Genomic DNA, 17,286 nt, shown 5'->3' with positions numbered 1-17,286 from the left:
ATTATGATCTAATCCGATGGCATAGATTTCAGAGATGATGGCATAAGTGCAGGAAAGAGTGTTGGGAGACTTCTGCCTTCCTTCTACAAAAGCCATGCCATAAAGTGCATCTGGGAATAGCCACATTTCAGAACAGGCTATTAAAAAGATCTTATCAAGAGGAAAATGGGAACTGGTTTAGAAGGGTGATTCATATTACAGGTCATGGAATAATGGGTGTAAGATGGATCTGAGCTAGATAAAAGCAGAATTAAAAGGTTAGTTACAACCTGAACTTTCAGAATGTATTTCGATGTATTATTTAATCAGGCATTTAAATCATACCTTTACTGTAGGAATATTAAAAACGACAATGTGGTATTAATATCAATAGACTCCAAGTACTTTACAACTACATCTAACAGGATATAATCCTGAGTGACAATAAAGTTAGTTATTTTCAAGAAACAAGCTTACCAATGATATACAATTTGTTAAGATAGTTAACTCATAAAACATAATAAACACGTTTTTGCAGATTATTTGAAGATTAGAATAGTAAATAATGTTAGTTTAGTTCATGTCAGATGGATCATTTCTTGCCAAATATTAGAAAAATAAAATAGGCCATTTATATAAGGGTTTATTCATGAAGGTTGATGAATGTTAAGTGGTTTTCATCATATAGCCCACTTTGACAACATCCACATTACCATCTCTAATTGAGAAAGTATTACTTAGCATGTGTGTGTGTGTGTGTGTGTGTGTGCGTGACAGGAAAGCAGAAGAGGACTTCTGGTGAAGAGAGACCCACAAAAGGAATGGGGAGAAAGTGAAAGGTAAGCAGGCATAAGGGGTGTGCCCAAAGCACATCGTATGCGTCTGTGAAGTTCTTATGTACTCAGTAGCAATGAGAGAAAGCGCTGATGTAGGATATGGATTAATGAAGATTTAAAGTAATGTCATGATGTGTTTAATTTTAATCTTATAAAAATCACAAATAAGCAATCTGAAATATTTTTCTATCTTAAAATGTAGATTATGAATTCTAATTTTGTTTCTCAAAGGCGAGGTGAGTGTAGAAATATATTTTACATGTGAATTTTATCCTATGTAAGTCTCCTGTTACTACCCAAAATTTGAAGATGGTGCTCTGGTCTTCCCATGTTTACGTTACAATACTAACCATCAGTGTGAAGGTATTATTAGGAGGCCATTTAGGGTATGCTTAGATCTTGGAACCAATGGAGTCCTCATAAGTGAGTACTTAGTATTTGCCTTAGGGTTTCTATTGCTGTGAAGAGACATCACCACTGTAGAAACTTATAAAGGAAAACATTTAATTGAGCTGGCTAACATTTTCAGAGGTTTAGTTCATCATCATGGTATGACATGGTGCACAGGCAGACGTAGTGCTGGAGAAGTAGCTGAGAGTTCTACATGTTGACTTGCAGGGAAAAGGAAGTTGTCTGAGAAATTTGGTGTGGCTTGAGTATATGTAAGACCTCAAAGCCAGCCTCCATAGGCCACTCTTCCTCTAACAAGGCCAAGCCTACTCCAGCACTTCCCCATAGTGCCATTCTCTGTGTGCTTATGGGGGGCAACTACATTCAAATTGCCACAGTATTCTTATAAAAGAAGCTTCAGAGAGTGAAGGCACTTTTTTGTGGGAAACCACTATCTATGCTACAAAGTGGGCCCTCACTAGACAGTGAATCTGCCAGAACCATGGACCTTTCAGTCTGTAGAATGGTAGGGTAATTTTTGGATATTCAAAAACTTGTTTAAACTAGTTCATGGTAGTCTGTTTCCTCAAACTGAATGGCCTAAGGTTTACCTTGGAGGCATATACTATTTATTTACATGGCATGTAGGATTTGTTGCTTTGAAGTGGATAAGTGATGAAATAAATATTTACAGAACAAGCACTTTTCTGTAGAATTTTCTTTTTTGAATTGAAATAAAAACTTTACCACAGAACATAACTGTATAAAATTTAGAATTCATACTGAAATGAATCAAGATAAATATAATCTCTTCTCCATGGTGACTAGCTAGGCATACATATCTATGCAGATTACTCTCACAGATGCAGTTATCTACAGTTTCCATCTCAGCTGCTCATGCTCCTGTGCAGAATGGTACATTATTCCCAAACTTACCAATGCTGTTGACTACATAGGGATTATGAGGTTTCAGATACTTCAGCTGCAAATTGAACACTTCCTCCTTTTCAATGTCAATCATATACTTAATTTTTTTTTTTTTGATTCTCGAGACAGGGTTTCTCCGTAACTTTTTTGGTTCCTGTCCTGGAACTAGCTCTTGTAGACCAGGCTGGCCTCGAACTCACAGAGATCCGCCTGCCTCTGCCTCCCGAGTGCTGGGATTAAAGGCGTGCGCCACTACCGCCTGGCCATATACTTAATTTTTAAAGCACTTCTGTCTTCTAAGTATTTTTCTTTGTAGCTTATGTTCTTGATTCTAGGGAATAATATCTTCATGCATCTCTCTTAGGAATTGAGTATCCTAATAACTGTGTTCTTAAAGTTTCTTTTCTCTACATTGGTTTACTTTAAAGTTGTTTAAAATGATTTTATATAATCAAACTAAAGTGTTACAATAAAATAATAAATAATACTAAATAGTAAATAATACTGGTTTGAGAGTTGAATTAATAAATCCCTCACTTCTTGTTCCTTGGGGAAACATCCCTTCTTAGATACCCATACATTTGTTCTATGAAGAAGTTGGCAAAAGACAGTTTGGGACCACACTAAAACCAGGGAGAGTGAGGGAGGGTGTACACAAGACTTAAGTATTCTCCCCTACTCTACATTTCTTGCCTTAGTGTGTTCTCAAAATGCTGGAGTGAACTTCTGATACTCTGAATTATTACAATATTATCTCCCATGAGGAATCTGATCAACCCAAGAGGAAAGGTTCTATGCCTCTATATCAGAAACCCCTAAGAAGTGGCTCACCCAGATCTCCCTTAAACATAGCTCAAAGTATACATGCCTCACCTGCATGCTCAGCTATTTCTTATTATGAAAAGCAAGCCAAAAGTAACAAGAGCCTCAGAGTCTCTAATAAAAGAGTGAGATCAAAACAAAGAGAAAAAGAAAATAAAGTAGAAATCAAGTAAACAAAAATGATCATTATATTCACATAGATTAGAATGCTCTTATGGGGCTGTAGAGATGGCTCAGTGGTTGGGAGAACTGACTTGCTCTTCTAGAGGATCGGGGTTCAATTCCCAGCACTCACATGACTATCTGCAATTCCAACATCTGACACTCTCACACAGACATACCTGCAGGCAAAATATTTGTTCTTTTAAACATAAAAGTAAATAAAAAAGAATGCATTTACAAAACACAAAATGCTACTAATAAAGAACTTCAAAAAAAATGAACTCATGGAAATTAAGTTACCCTGGAAGAATGACAAAGTCAAGGGAAGGGCTGGAAGTGGAGAAAAATCTTTCCCCAAAAGTGTGTGTGTTGAAAGCATTTGGAAAAATAGACAAGGAGATATAAGAAATAGCTCAATATAGGCTGTAAAATATTTGTTTGTTCATTGATTTATGCTCAGTTTTTTGAGACAGGGTTTCTCTGTAGCTTTGGAACCTGACCTGGAACTCACTCTGTAGACCACTGAGATTCACCTGCCTCTGCCTCCTGAGTGCTGGGATTAAAGGCATGTGCTACCACTGACTGGCGGATGTAAAAGATTTAAATCCAAGATTCCAGAAAAACAGAACAGAGGGAAAGAAGGGGAGAAAAAAGCAAAGTTGACTCCCCAGTTAACAAGTTTTCAGGGTGACAAATACTGCTTCATTAATGTTAACAGTGAAAGTAATTGGTTAACAGCTGTTAAAGATTTATAGAACTAATATGCCCAAGTAGTCAGAAATCTGTTTAATAAAGTACAATGATCTGTAAACACTGCTTCACACACTCTTTATGCCCTCGAAGAGCAACGGCTAAAATTTTCAGAAATAAAGTATAAGTTTATGGACAAGAAGAAAATTTGTGAGCTCTCCAAAAACAAACAAAACCCAATTTAATTGGTCACCACAGACTGTTGCCATGGAAAGTTTGCTGAAGATGTCAATGTCTTATATTTAAGGAATATGCAGAGTTTATTTCTGAACAAAGAGTGAAGATTTATGCCTTTTTAGAAGATGGATTTCAATAGAATCTGAAACTCTTTTGTCCTTTAATAAACTTTCCAGTATCAAAAACTCCCACAGTGTACTGTAGTACTTTTTCATAATATCCTTCATGCCTTTAAGTCAAGAAGATGGTAGACTGCAAATACAAGAAAAATACACGGAAGAATATCAGTTTCAGTGAAATGGTCAGGGAAAAGGGACAGCGTACACCAGAGAAAGAGGGACTTCTGGAAAGAGGAATAAGGGGAATGCTGTTCACTTATCTTTCTTCTTGACTTTTTTTTGTTACATTTTGCATTTGTGTGTATGTACAGAGAGATAGTCAGATAGGCAGGCAGGCAGACAGCCATACACACACACAGACACACACACACACACAGACACACATTTCAACATGCTGCGGACATCAGAGGACAACTTGTGGAAATCAGTTGTCTCCTTTTATCATGTAATCTCTGGGGATTGAACTCAGGTCACCAGGCTTAGTAGCAGGTGCCTTTACCTGGTGAGCTATCTTTCTGGCTCTCCTTTTGGTTTCTTTTCTTTTCTTTCTTTTTTTTTCTTTTTTTTTTTTTTTTGGTTTTTCGAGTCAGGGTTTCTCTGTGGTTTTGGAGCCTGTCCTGGAACTAGCTCTTGTAGACCAGGCTGGTCTCGAACAGCTTTTAATCCTTTTGGTTTCTTAAAGGCAATACAGTTGGATGTAATATCAATACTCACTAACAGTAGTTAAAACCTGCTAATACCATAGAAAAATCATTAGTGTAGCCACAAGACCCGACTTCCAACTCTTTTCCTTTCTACTGTGGTTCACTGTAAACCTATTACCTCAGTTCATCATCTAAAATTGGGGTCAATATCTACAAACCCATATTCATCATACAGAAAGGAAACAATGGTACAACACACATTATCATAGATTAGGAAATATGATGCTGTCCAAAGTTCATTGAAGGAAATTCTAATCTTAGGGGTGCTCTCTTCCTCAGTCCCTCTTTCCCCTATCTAAAATACCAATAGGTAACATTTGTACTTCACTGTGTTCTGGTCTTTACTGCTTTCAGTATTTTAATATAGTATTTTCTTTAATCTTTATAGCTCTGAGATAGACACAAGTAGCTCCATTTTAAACATGGAGGAAATACTGAGGCGTGGAAGTTAGGTAAACTTCTCAAGGTCAGTTAGCAAGAGTCTCAGGATTAGGATATACTGTTAAAATTTGTTTTTTTGGTTTGGTTTTGAGACAGGGTCTTTCTATGTAGAATAGGATGGCCACTCACAGTGATCCTCCTGCTTCTGCCTCCTGAGTGCTGGAATTAAAGGCATGCACCACCCCACACATGGCAGAGCTCCAATCCTTAACTACACTGCCCTTCCATATTTGATGTTCCAACTAGATTCTAACAACTTCTAGTTTATAACCCTGAAAAACCCACAACATTCACAGTAGGTTCCCTAGTCACAATTGATTCTAGACTGTTTCTCATCCAAAGGGAGTACTTGCAATGCCCCCAGTAGGTTGTCACAAAACCTCTCCTTTCCTTCTTGCTGCTGCTAAGTATATGTATCTACTCAGGCTTAAGTTATTCTAACAGTTCTGCTATTAAATGTCCTTTCAGAACAGACTTGTCAAAAATATCAGTTAGATACGTCTTGAACTTTCTGTTCTGTAAGAGGCTTCACAAAATGAAAGAAAGTGAGGGAGCACCTGACCAACCAAAAAGATTTAATATGAAGCTGCAAAGGAGAAAAATTCATATTCTGTTAAACACATTACATCATCTCAAAGCAGTCCAAATGACTGAATCAGCAATCGGGAAGTCCTACATAGTAGCAGAAAAAATAGCGCAAAACTTAAAGACAGTATTACTTAAGTATTTTTACCTCTGAGGGACTGACGTCTGGAAAAACACATCGTACAGTGCGGTTAATATACTGACAAAGTGTCAGCAATAATTCAGTTGAATTGTAGGAACATCGCTGGGTGCAGTGGTGTATCCCTTTCATCCCAGCACTTGGAAGGCAGAGGTAGGGAGATCTCTGTTGAGTTTGAGGCTAATCTGGTCTACATGAATTCCAGAACACTTAGGGCTTCACAAAGAGACCCTATCTCAAAACAAACAAATAAGAAAACCAAACCAATTAAAAATAAAATTAAAACAACCAAATAAAAGACCAACAAAAGGACATACAGAGTTAAAATAGTCAACCACATCTTATTCAAGAAAGCAGACCAAAGATGTACATTTTCTTAAACTAGTATCTGACAGTGGATAACCCACAGTACAGTAGGAGGCAGATGTTTAGGGTATGTCCTGTGTTCTATGATAACTTCCTTTACTCTTCAGACTTGAGGTGAAATGAATGTATTGCTCAGGTTCCACCTGAAATACTGATGAGTATTTGATGTAATTAAAGTTTTGTGTTATGGTTGGTTTTCATTGCCAGCTTGGCACAATCTGGGATCACCTGGGAAGAAAGTCTCAGTGAAGAACTGTCTAGATTAGGTTGGTCCATGATCTTAACTGGGTTGATGGAGATGGAAAGACCCACCCTGAAGGTGGATGGCACCCTTGAATCAGTTAGGCCTTGAACTGAACAAAGAGAGTGGGCTGAGCACTAGAAGCATGCACACATTCATTACTCTCTGTTCCTGGTAAGATTTAACCAACTCCCTCAAACTCCCACTGTTGTGACTTCTTGCTGTGACGGAATGGCCTGGAACTGGGAACTAAACTAAACCATTCCTCAACCTAATAATTGTCTTTGTCAGAATCTACCTCCCCACCCTGAAAACAAGGTTTCTCTGTAGCCTTGGCTGTCCTGGAACTCACTCTGTAGACCAGGCTGGCCTCAAACTCCAAGAGATTCACCTGCCTCTGCCTCCTGAGTGCTGGGATTAAAGGTGTGTGCCACTACGTCCCAGATTTTTAATTTTATCACAGTAATGGAAACAAAACTAACACAGTTTGTTACATGAAAATTATAAAGACTTTATTTGGTTGTTTTAGTACTTTAAGAAAGGCAACACAGAAACAGAAGAAAAAAAAGGAGTAACATTTAGCAGTTACATGTGTTGGGAATGACCCACACAAATGTTTTGCTTGCCTTATCTAGTATTATTGACAGTTTCTTCATATATCTGATTCTCTTCATCATTACAAGTATATTTCCTATTTATAGGTTTAATTTTTGAGACAGTGTCGTGTAGTCCAAACTATCCTGAAACTCACTAGTAAGCTGAGGCTTACCCTGAACTCCTGATCTGCTGGGTGCACCCACTTCCCAAGTCCTGGGGTTATCATATTTCCTATTTTAAGAAATACACATTTCTGGGTTTGGAGAATGGTCCTGTTAACCTGAATTCTATCCCTGGAACCAACGAGGTGGAGGAGAGAACTCACTACTGAAAGATGTTCTCTGACTTCTACAAGTTTCGCAGCATGCTCACGCATGTATGCATTTGAGTACACACATACACAATGAATACATGTAAAAAGAAATACAAATTTCTCTTTTCCCTTAAAGTCACATTATTTTCTAATATTGTCTCACAATGGGAACTGTTAATGTGGCTATCTTCTTAAGACCTGAAGTCTTCGATTCACCGTCACCACTGAAGCCTTTCTTAACATTTGAGTTTCCTAAATACAGTGGGAAGAAAAGGAGAGGGAGGGGGAGGGACTGACATCATCTACTATAAAATTATACATGTACATATACATGGGGAATCTACTGGCGTAGCAGTGTGCAAACTTCTCTGAAGTGTTACACAGGAAGTGAGAAGGGTGACTGAAAGAAGGAAGAAGACCCTAGCTATCAGAAACCATGGGGAAACTCTATTAGAAGAGGGAATCAGCAAGTACAAAGGACTAAAAGAAAGGCTATGTCGTGGCTGGAGTGATGAGGGACAAGGAATATTCCATAAGATGAAATGCTTTATAGTGTGTATAAATTTGTCTTTGTCCTAAAGAGTGACTAGAGCCAATAAAAGATTCTAAAGGGAAAACTTGGAAAATTAGATTTCTGTTGGAGAAGGATAACACTACCAGCAGTGCAGAGACTGAACCTGCAAGTGGGTGTAGGTGTATCAGAGGATACAAACCAAGTAGTTCAGTGGCTGAATGGATTATACAGCAGGTGGTAGTGGCTTAAACCAGGTATTGTGATGGGGGATGGACTGAAGAGGTTAGAGTTTGGTGACAGAGTGAATGCTAAGTATGCATGAAAAGGTAGTAGCGAGTATTATAGTTTTTTTAAAAGTGCTTCACCTCATTCCCCACTATGATTTATTTTTATTTATGTGCATTGGTGTTTTGCCTGCATTTATGTCTGTATGAGGGTGTTGGATTCCATGGAACTGGAGTTCCAGCTGTCAGCTGCCATGTGGGTGCTGGGAATTGAACTCAGAACCTCTGGAAGTGCAGTCAGTGCTCTTCACCTCTGAGCCTTCTCGCAGTTCACTTACAGTTTTTCAATCACAACTGAAGAGCAGTGGGAGCCAATTAAATGTAGAATGAAAGTGGAGAAATAGGTTTTGGAGGACATAGGTGTAGGGTGGGAACAGAGAAGCAAAGATGTGTTGAATCTGGATACTTTAGGTGCTGTGGGACAATGGCCTTTTACCCTGTCACTTATTGTATTGTTTTAATAAAACGCTGATTGGCCAGTAGCCAGGCAGGAAGTAGAGGTGGAGTGATTAGGCAGGAAATAGAGTCAGAACGATAAGAACAGGAAAATTCTGGGAAGAGGAAAGAGTCAGTCTGCAGTCGTCATCCAGACACAGAGGAAGCAAGGTGAGAATGCTTCGTTGATAAAAGGTACCAAGCCATGTGGCTGACACAGACAAGAACTATGGGTTAATGTAGGATATAAGAGTTAATAAAAAGCCTGAGCTAATAGGCCAACCAGTTTATGATTAATGTAGACCTCTGTGTTTTTCTTTGGGACTGAAAGGCTGTGGGACCGGGTGGGACAGAAACCTTGGTCAACATTTAGGTATGATGAATATGTCAAATATGTGTAAAATTTAGAAAGTCAGGGCTCAGAGGTGCAGTTTAGATGAATCAGAAGTAGTTATAAATCTTCTTTTTTCTGTGACATTATGCCATGAATGTAAATACTATCACTTGGGAAAGAGGGGAAAAAGGCTCAAGTATTTAGACAACCTGTACTATGTGGAAAGGTCTTGTCTCCAAAACAAAACAAAATGATCAAATGCATATCAAAACAAACCCAAAAGGATAAAAGTGCAGAGATGCTTTTACGTTTGTTAAACCTCTTTATTGTTTTTTTGTTTCATTATTTTTTATATTTACTTCCTTCTGTTTCCTTTCTTTGAATTTATCATGCTCTTTTAAAAGTGAATGTTAATTTTGTTAAACTTTAGATTTTTCTTTTTCTGGCCTAATATAAAGATTCAAACCTAGTTTTACACAACAACTTAATTTTCTATGTTTTGTTTTTTTTTTTCCATGCTGGACATTTAATCTAGGGCCCCACACATGCTAGGGCAAATGCTATACTAGAGTCACACTCTCAGCCCTTACAAAGAAACACTTTTGTGACAGAATTCTACTGTAATGTCTTTGTGGTGAGAGAATACAGATTCTTCAAAATTTAGTAATAGCTAATGACAAACATTATATGCCATGTACCATTCTAAATATCCATATTTAATCTACTTCTCACAATAATCCTATAAGCAGGTATTACTATTGCTCTAATTTTTATAAGCAAGGTGGAAGGCACAGAGTAACTGAATAATTTACCTAAGTAACTTTAATAAATGTGGAGTTATGTTTCCCACTTACCACTTTAGTTTTTATCCTTGGAGTAAACAGAATCCTGTTCATTGAGGAAGTGAACAATCCATATGAGGCATTATTAATGTAAAATAACATACATCATCACTGAATAGAATTCTTAGTTGTTTTTTTTTTCTCCAGAGACAGGGTTTCTCTGTGTAGCCTGGGCTGTCCTGGAACTCACTCTGTAGATCAGGTTGGTCTTGAACTCCAGAGAGCTGCCTGCCTTTGCCTCCTGAGTGCTGGGATTAAAAGTGTGTGTCACCACTATGGGCAAATTCTGAGTTTTAAAAGGGGTATAAAGACGGGAACATGCATAACATACAACAAAGAGTCTGCTTGAGCAGTTCGGGAACATTCAGTATCTGTAGATGGTTTCTTAAACCACCTTTTAAAACTTCTGCCTCCCAAGTGTTGGGATTAAAGGTGTACGACACTACTGCCCAGATACTTCTAATAGTTTTTGAAAACTCAAAAACTATTTGAGGATTTTAACCTGTGTCCTCAGCAAATAAAAATAATATTTATAAACACACCACTGTCACATCTAAGTTCTTTCATATAAACTTACTCCAAATTATTTAATCTATGCCATAATTAACAAAGAGAGACTAGTTGGTAAATTTTCAACAAAAGGACTGAGATAACTATCTCAAATGTAGATGAGCTTTACACCTATGAAGAAGCATGGCACTTGCTAGGATGCTTAATTATGCAGTGTGCGCGCACACATATATAAGGTTAGAATCAATGTTCACAAGTGCACACACACACACACTCACGCGTGCACGCACACACATGCACACACTTTATTAAAACAACATTTCGCCCCCAGAAAAAGCTTCTAGTGTGGCCTACACTTATTTCCTTCTCCCTTGATTCTATTCAACTTTCAATCCCAAGCTATGGTTCTCCTCCAGTGTCCCATCACCACCACCCTAGCACATACCAACCATAGTTGGAGTTTCATCCAGTCCATGGAGCACATTTCTGACCTCAGCGGTGACTGTGCCCATCATTAGGATGTTTGACCGCAACAATTTTACTTTTTTTTTCTCTAAACTTGGTTTTCCTTCTTGCTATACTGTAATTGCTAAGACCTCAGTATAGTTTTTTTTTTTTAAAAAGATTTTATTTTATAGGACTGGGGAGATGGCTCAACAGTTAAGCACTTGTTGCTCTTTCAGAGGACCCAGGTTGGGTCTCAGCATCTGCATTAGGTAGCTAACAATGGCCTCAAACTCGAGTTCAGGGGAGACAATACTTTCTTCTGGCTTACATGGGCACTTGCACCTACATAATCTGCTTTGGTGATCATTAGGTTCTTACTGTAATGTTGTTGTAAAATGTTTTGGAACTATTACTTCCAGTAAATGTAAATCACTCAGATCCTGCCTTCTGTGATATACCATGTATCTAGAATATATGTTTGTAGTTATAGAAAAAGTAGGATCAAGTTAGTGGGTTAAAGACAGTTGAGTAGGTTCAGACAAAAGCAGTTTATATTTCTTGCAGATAGAACTCAAACACTGAACTAAAGCATTTCCACTGAATAGTAACTTGTGATGTGAGACATTTATTCTGTAGACTTTTCAGTTAATATATCTTAAAGTAGGTTTGTTAGTAATATTTTTCCAGTAGTAAACATAACTAACCTTTTCTTTATTAAAGCCAGATAATCTATGCTTTCATAACATGTGTAATTTTTAAACACAAAATTAAGACTACAGACAACCCATATATAATTTACCTCAAATATTCAACAAAATAGGGCTTTATATCATTATTCAGTAATATAGTCACAGGTGCTCTAGTTGCTGTGAGACAAAAATATAATAAAAATAACTTGTCCTTAGGAGTTTTCATTTTAGGTGATAAAATACATTTGTGGGAAATAATACAACAAAGCAGGATACACGGAAGTTGAGTTACATTTTATTTAAAGTGCCATTGCTATTTAGAATAGTACATTTACCTTGAAGAGGCAATAAATAACATTCATGAATGTAAAAGTTAAAATCGAAAATTCAATACTTTAGCTCTTTTGGCATTAGAATTCGTTGCACTTTATACTAAGCAACTAGTGTTTATATTACAAAAACTGGAAGGGAAAATGTCAACATGGGCCTCACAGATGAACTTATTTGACTGTGCCATAGTGTTAGTTATTATGTTGTCTTTTTATATATCCTAAAGGAGGATAGGATCATAAGATAATCTAGTTAAAGACTTAAATCTTCACTAGTGAAAACACAGGAGTACAAAATTTAGTCTGGTAAATGTCACGCTCCGCTGATCTTGCCAGAAAAAGTTCAATATCTGCTTTTAGGTATTGTAGTTTTCTCCTTCTAAAAATCTATTTATGGGAGGATATCTAAGAGAAGATTAAAAGTCCAATTTTTTTCAGAAAGGACTACTTTTAGCTCAATTCCATTCAGGTGTAGACCAGATGAAAGAGTGGTTTAAGCAGTTCTTAACTTTTAAAAACATGTGTTTTGGAAGACTCACCATAAAATGTGTTCATAGTAGCAATTATTTTTCTGTATGTATAGTGATGTGTGGTTTTATTTTAAAACTATGTAACTGTGTGTGGGGCTGTGCATGTGAGTGTAGGCATGTTGGAACTCCTGGAACTTAAGTTACATAGTTGTGAGCTACCACGTAGGTGCAGGAAACTGAGCAGAATTATGCATGAGCAGCAAGTGCTCTTACCTGAAGGGCCATATCTTCATGCCTGATCTATGGATTCTTTCCAATAAAAAGTTGGAATGTTTTTAATTAATCAGAAATGGACACATCAAATGTTTTAAATTAACATGAGAGACAGTAAATATAATACTTTGGGATAAAAATCAAATCATAGTTTTGCTTTTAGCAACTAACTTTCCCTATGACTTTGCTATAGTATGAAGAATTCAAAGGTTGGGTGGCACATGCCCATAATTCCATCACTTCGGAAGCTGAGGCATAAGAATTTTAAGTTTGATACCATCTTGATACACAGCAGATTCCAGGCCAGCCTGAGCTAATTAGCAAGCCTATCTGAAAAATAAAACAAAACACTGAAATAAACAACTCTGCACTGAGAGAAACGTTGCTAATTCGGAAGGATCAATGGAAATCATACTTCCAGTTACTTAAGAGTTATTACTTAAAAATTGTGATTTAGAGCTGGACATGGTGATACATATCTAAAATTCCTAGCATCAGGAAGGCTGAAGCAGGAGAATGGAGAGTTCAGGGACAGCCTGGAGTACATAAATAGCCTACCTCAAGAAGCACAAGAAAAACAAATTCACTCTTACTTTCTTTTCTTTTCTTTTCTTTTTTTTTTTTGAGGCAGGGTCTTGCAATATGCAACTAGAGATCCTGCTCCTCTTGCCTCTGCCATCTAGGTGCAAGGATTACAAATGTGTGCTAACATACTCACCTTTTAAGTACTTCAGCTACGCAGGCCTTATTGTCTTAGAACTGTGCAGTATAGGCTGGCCTCAAAGTCATGACATTTTTCTTGCCTCAGTCTCCTGAGTGCTAGGATTATAGGCATGTACCACCATACCTGATTTCAAATAATCTTTTAAGTATAAATACCTATGAGGTGGGTTTTTTGGTAATGAATTGGGGAATAAATTCTGATTAAAATGTATATTCTAAAGGTTTTCAAAAAAAGATGAAATTTATTCAAGTATTGAGTGTTCTAAAATTGTTAGTATTATTATAAAAGACAAATATCACAAAAAGCTTTAGTACAATATTTTGAAAATTGTATTTTCTAGGGTAAGAATTTTTTTTCTTCAAAAAGTGTATCACACAAAGAAGTGATACTTTGTTGTTTTTCTGAATAGGGTTTCTTTGGTCTAACTGCCTGGCTGTCTGGGAACTTGCTTTTAGACCAAGTTGGCCTGGAACTCACAGAGATCCACCTGTCTCTGCCTCCTGAGTGCTGGGATTAAAGATATGAGCCACCATGCCTGGTTACAAGTAACTCATTTAATAAGACTTTCAGATTTTAATATTTCATTACTTGTGATATTAGGGATTAAAAAATGTGAAAATTCTACCTAGATATTCTGTATTTTTTAGTTCTAGAAGTATACTTTTTAGAATTTTATGCTTAAATATAGTTGATATTTTTCCTGTTGCAATGTTTTGGCCAGTTTATTTGCCTTTGAGCAAGAGGTACTGGTAGAAGATACAAGTGAACCCTTAAGGAGTGGTTCTCGACCTTCCTTATGCTGTGACCCTTTAGTACAATTCCTTATGTGGTGGTGACCCCCAGTCATAAAATTTATTGTCACTGCTACTTAATAACTGTAATTTTGCTACTTTTATGAGTCATAATGCATTTATCTATGATTTCTGGTGGTCTTAGGTGACCCCTGTGATGGGTTGCTTGAACCCCAATGTGGTCTCAACCCACAGACTGAGAAATTGCCTTAAGGCATCCACGGTATCTTACTCAGGCTGTTGGTAACTTGGATGTATACATATTTAAAATCTCATCTAGCTGCATGTGTAAGCTTGTGTACTTTATGGTCATGTGTTACAACTCAAGTGAAAGGGTAGTCTGCCACTTGGAAAGGCCCAATGAATCACATATGTAATTTAAGTCACTAGTATGTGGAGGGGGAGGCAGACATACAAGGTATCTGATGCTCCCAGCAAAGGAACTTCTAATCATTTTCAGGTAGATGAACTGTGTCTGTAGCTAAAGTAAAGCTTCGGTGATGGGAAATTATTAGTGTTCTATTAGAAGTGGTGTCAAGAACTCAGTAGCAGTTCATCTATAAATGTTATGACAGTTTGAGTAAGTGGATAAGAACATCATATAATGACACCTTATAGCATGTTTATTTGATTTATAATTGCATATGCATTTTACTTTTGCTTCTTAAGGTTTGGGTTCTTGCAGTATCGTGTGGCCTTCCAAAGGATGGAGAATAAAAATAAAGTTTGTTTTTTTACTTAACAATTGTTTTCAGTGTGAATAGCTGAAATTATAATTGTGATTTTAAAATGGTGCATTGTTTCCCTATTAAGGGAGAAAAAGAATTGGTTTGTGTTGAAAATATAAATACTTAATCTGATTCAAAAGTGCCTTTGAAAAAAACTTTTCCTTGGAACTGTTATCACCTCCAAAAGCCTTTGAGAGGATTAGCTGCATAGACCAATACTGTTCTATATTAGTCAGTATTAAGCGTATGATGTCACCTTTTCCCTCCCCTCCTAAGCTTTTATTTTGAGAGAAAGGAAGAATTTTGGGGGTTAAGCCTGAAAATACTAAGGCTTAAATACCATTGATATACATGATAGACAAGCTCACACCCCAAACCTGTCTTGAAATGGGTCAAATACTTAAGCGCTGCAGAACAATGCAATCCAACAGCAAGTCCCCATAAAAAGAGAAAGGGGGTGTGATTAGACTCCAGCTATTAAGCAAGTTGTTGAAAAACAAAAACAAAACAAAAACCAGTTCCGTGGTTTGTTTCTGCAACAGGCATTAGGTTACGCTTGTTTCTTCTAATTCGCTCCCCACCAAAGGGCTATGCTGTAAGAGACCGGCAGAATCGCCAAAGCAAGCAGCAACTGGGACAGACATTAAGGGCTTTACGGAGGTCCTTCGACTGTCCCGCAGCATTGGTTATTGATCGTTCACCCCGCCGGGGTAGCAATCGATCAGAATTTGTGTAAGGTGCATAGAGTCATAGTTAAGGATATGTGTGTGTGTGTGGTGGGGTATAAGCCTCTAATAAAAGGAACGCAGCAACAATAGCGGAGGAACAGCTCTGCCTGGTGACGTAATGGCTGGCAGTGGTCCAGCTTCGGCAGAGCTGCCGCTACCTCAGCATCCAACCTCCCTCAACCCGGTCCAGCCCCAGCAGAGCCACCGGAGCTGTGACTTCTTACGATGCCGCTCTGTGGTCGCTACCGACGCCTTACCGTGGAGGTCTGGAACACTGAACAAAGGGTGTCCCACAGTCTTAAGTTGTCGGGGCACGCAATACTCTCTCTCACACTTCTCCAACCCTCTCAGGCACCGAGTCCATCAGCGGCTTAAGTTGAGGGAGAGGGAAAAGACCGGAGTGCCTCAGTGTCCCCAGGCTGCTCTCCGGCCACCTCCCTCCAGCCCCTCCCCCGCCCCCCCCCCCCCGACGGTCTCGGCGGGAGAGGATCCCGGCGGCCCCGCTCCCCCGCACGCCGGTCCTCCCGCCTTACCTCTGCCAGGTAGAGGTTGAGGAGACAGAGCGTGGAGAACTGGAGGCAGGAGGGGAAGCAGTAGAGCAGCCAGTGCGGGAAGAAGTGTAGGCGAGAGGGCGGCCGCAGCACGGGCAGCGAGCCGCTGAGGGAGAAGGCGGCCGAGAAGAGCGTGGTCCTGAGCGCTGCCCACGCGAGACAGAGGAAGAGGCAGAGGCTCTGGTAACTGAGCCGCCGCTCGCGGTACAGGAGCAGCCGCCACAGCTGCAGGTAGGCAAAGGCGAAGAGCGCTGCATAAAGCAGCGCGTGCAGCACGCTCAGCGCCAGCTGCACCGAGCCTGGCACCGCGGCACCCGAGGCCGCGACGGCGCCTCCGCCGGGCGTCGAGGGTTCGCGGCCAGCCGTGGGGACCGCGGCTGGCGCCGGCCCCGACACTGACACCCTCATGAGGGGACGCGAGCAGCGGCAAGGGAGCGCGGGAAGGAAGCGGCCCAAACTCCCCCGGACCTCCCGCCCGCCCCAGCCTGCGGCCCCCGGGCAGCACCGTGACAAGACTCGCAGCCCCGCGCGGTGGCCGCCGCTGCCCTCGGGTTCGCCTCCCCCTTCCCCCGGGGGGCTCGGCTCCTCCTGCCGCCGCTCGACTCCGCAGCAGCAGAAAACAACTCTCGGCTGGAGACAATCAGCTGAGCGAGCCGAGCATTTGAGGCGCTCGCTCCGCACTGTGGGCTGCAGGCGATTGGCCCGGGTGGACACGCCCTCTGGGTGCCGCGCTCGGAGGACCACGGGCCTCGGAGCCCGTCACTCCAGGATGCCGCCATCTGATTGGGCTTCTGCTGTCCTCCCCCTCTTTTTCCCCGCCCCGCTCCCCAAGCACGCTGCTGATTGGCCCAGCAAATGTAAGACCTGCTCGCGCCCGCGGGAGGATACCAGATTCTGTCACCTAGGCGTGCTCTCGCCCCGCCCCGCCGGCCTTCCATTGGTTGGAGGATATCTTACGTAAGGAGCACGAGGAGAAGGCGGAGCCTCGGGTTCCTTTTTTTTCTTTTCTTTTTCTTTTCTTTTTTTTTTTTTTTTGCCCCTAAAACCGATTTTGCGGAGGCGGCCGTGGGCGGCGAGCTCCCTCAGGTA

General features: G+C 39.9%; 2 protein-coding genes across 4 annotated transcripts in view; one reads left to right on the top strand and one right to left on the bottom strand.

Moving 5' to 3' along the window:
• Gpr137c (G protein-coupled receptor 137C) overlaps nt 1-16,853 on the bottom strand; it is a 62,740-nt gene extending 45,887 nt beyond the window's left edge. The window contains exon 1 of one of the 2 annotated variants that reach the window (XM_041634074.1): nt 16,180-16,853. In XM_041634074.1, coding sequence (XP_041490008.1) covers nt 16,180-16,605 — 426 coding nt within the window. In that variant the 5' untranslated portion in view covers nt 16,606-16,853. The remainder of the gene's footprint in view (nt 1-16,179) is intronic. The other variant, XM_041634075.1, reaches the window with a different exon arrangement.
• Txndc16 (thioredoxin domain containing 16) overlaps nt 16,321-17,286 on the top strand; it is a 95,693-nt gene continuing 94,727 nt past the window's right edge. The window contains exon 1 of one of the 2 annotated variants that reach the window (XM_041634071.1): nt 16,321-16,428. The gene's annotated coding sequence lies outside the window, so the exon portion shown is untranslated. Of the gene's footprint in view, nt 16,429-17,232; nt 17,284-17,286 lie in introns of those variants that run through there. The other variant, XM_041634068.1, reaches the window with a different exon arrangement.

Source organism: Microtus oregoni, unplaced genomic scaffold, assembly GCF_018167655.1.
Source record: "Microtus oregoni isolate MIOR12 unplaced genomic scaffold, Mior012 000045F_ref0000178, whole genome shotgun sequence".
NCBI lineage: Eukaryota > Metazoa > Chordata > Mammalia > Rodentia > Cricetidae > Microtus > Microtus oregoni.
The sequence above is the reverse complement of the archived record's forward strand: the minus strand, read 5'-3'. Positions and strand labels throughout refer to the sequence as shown.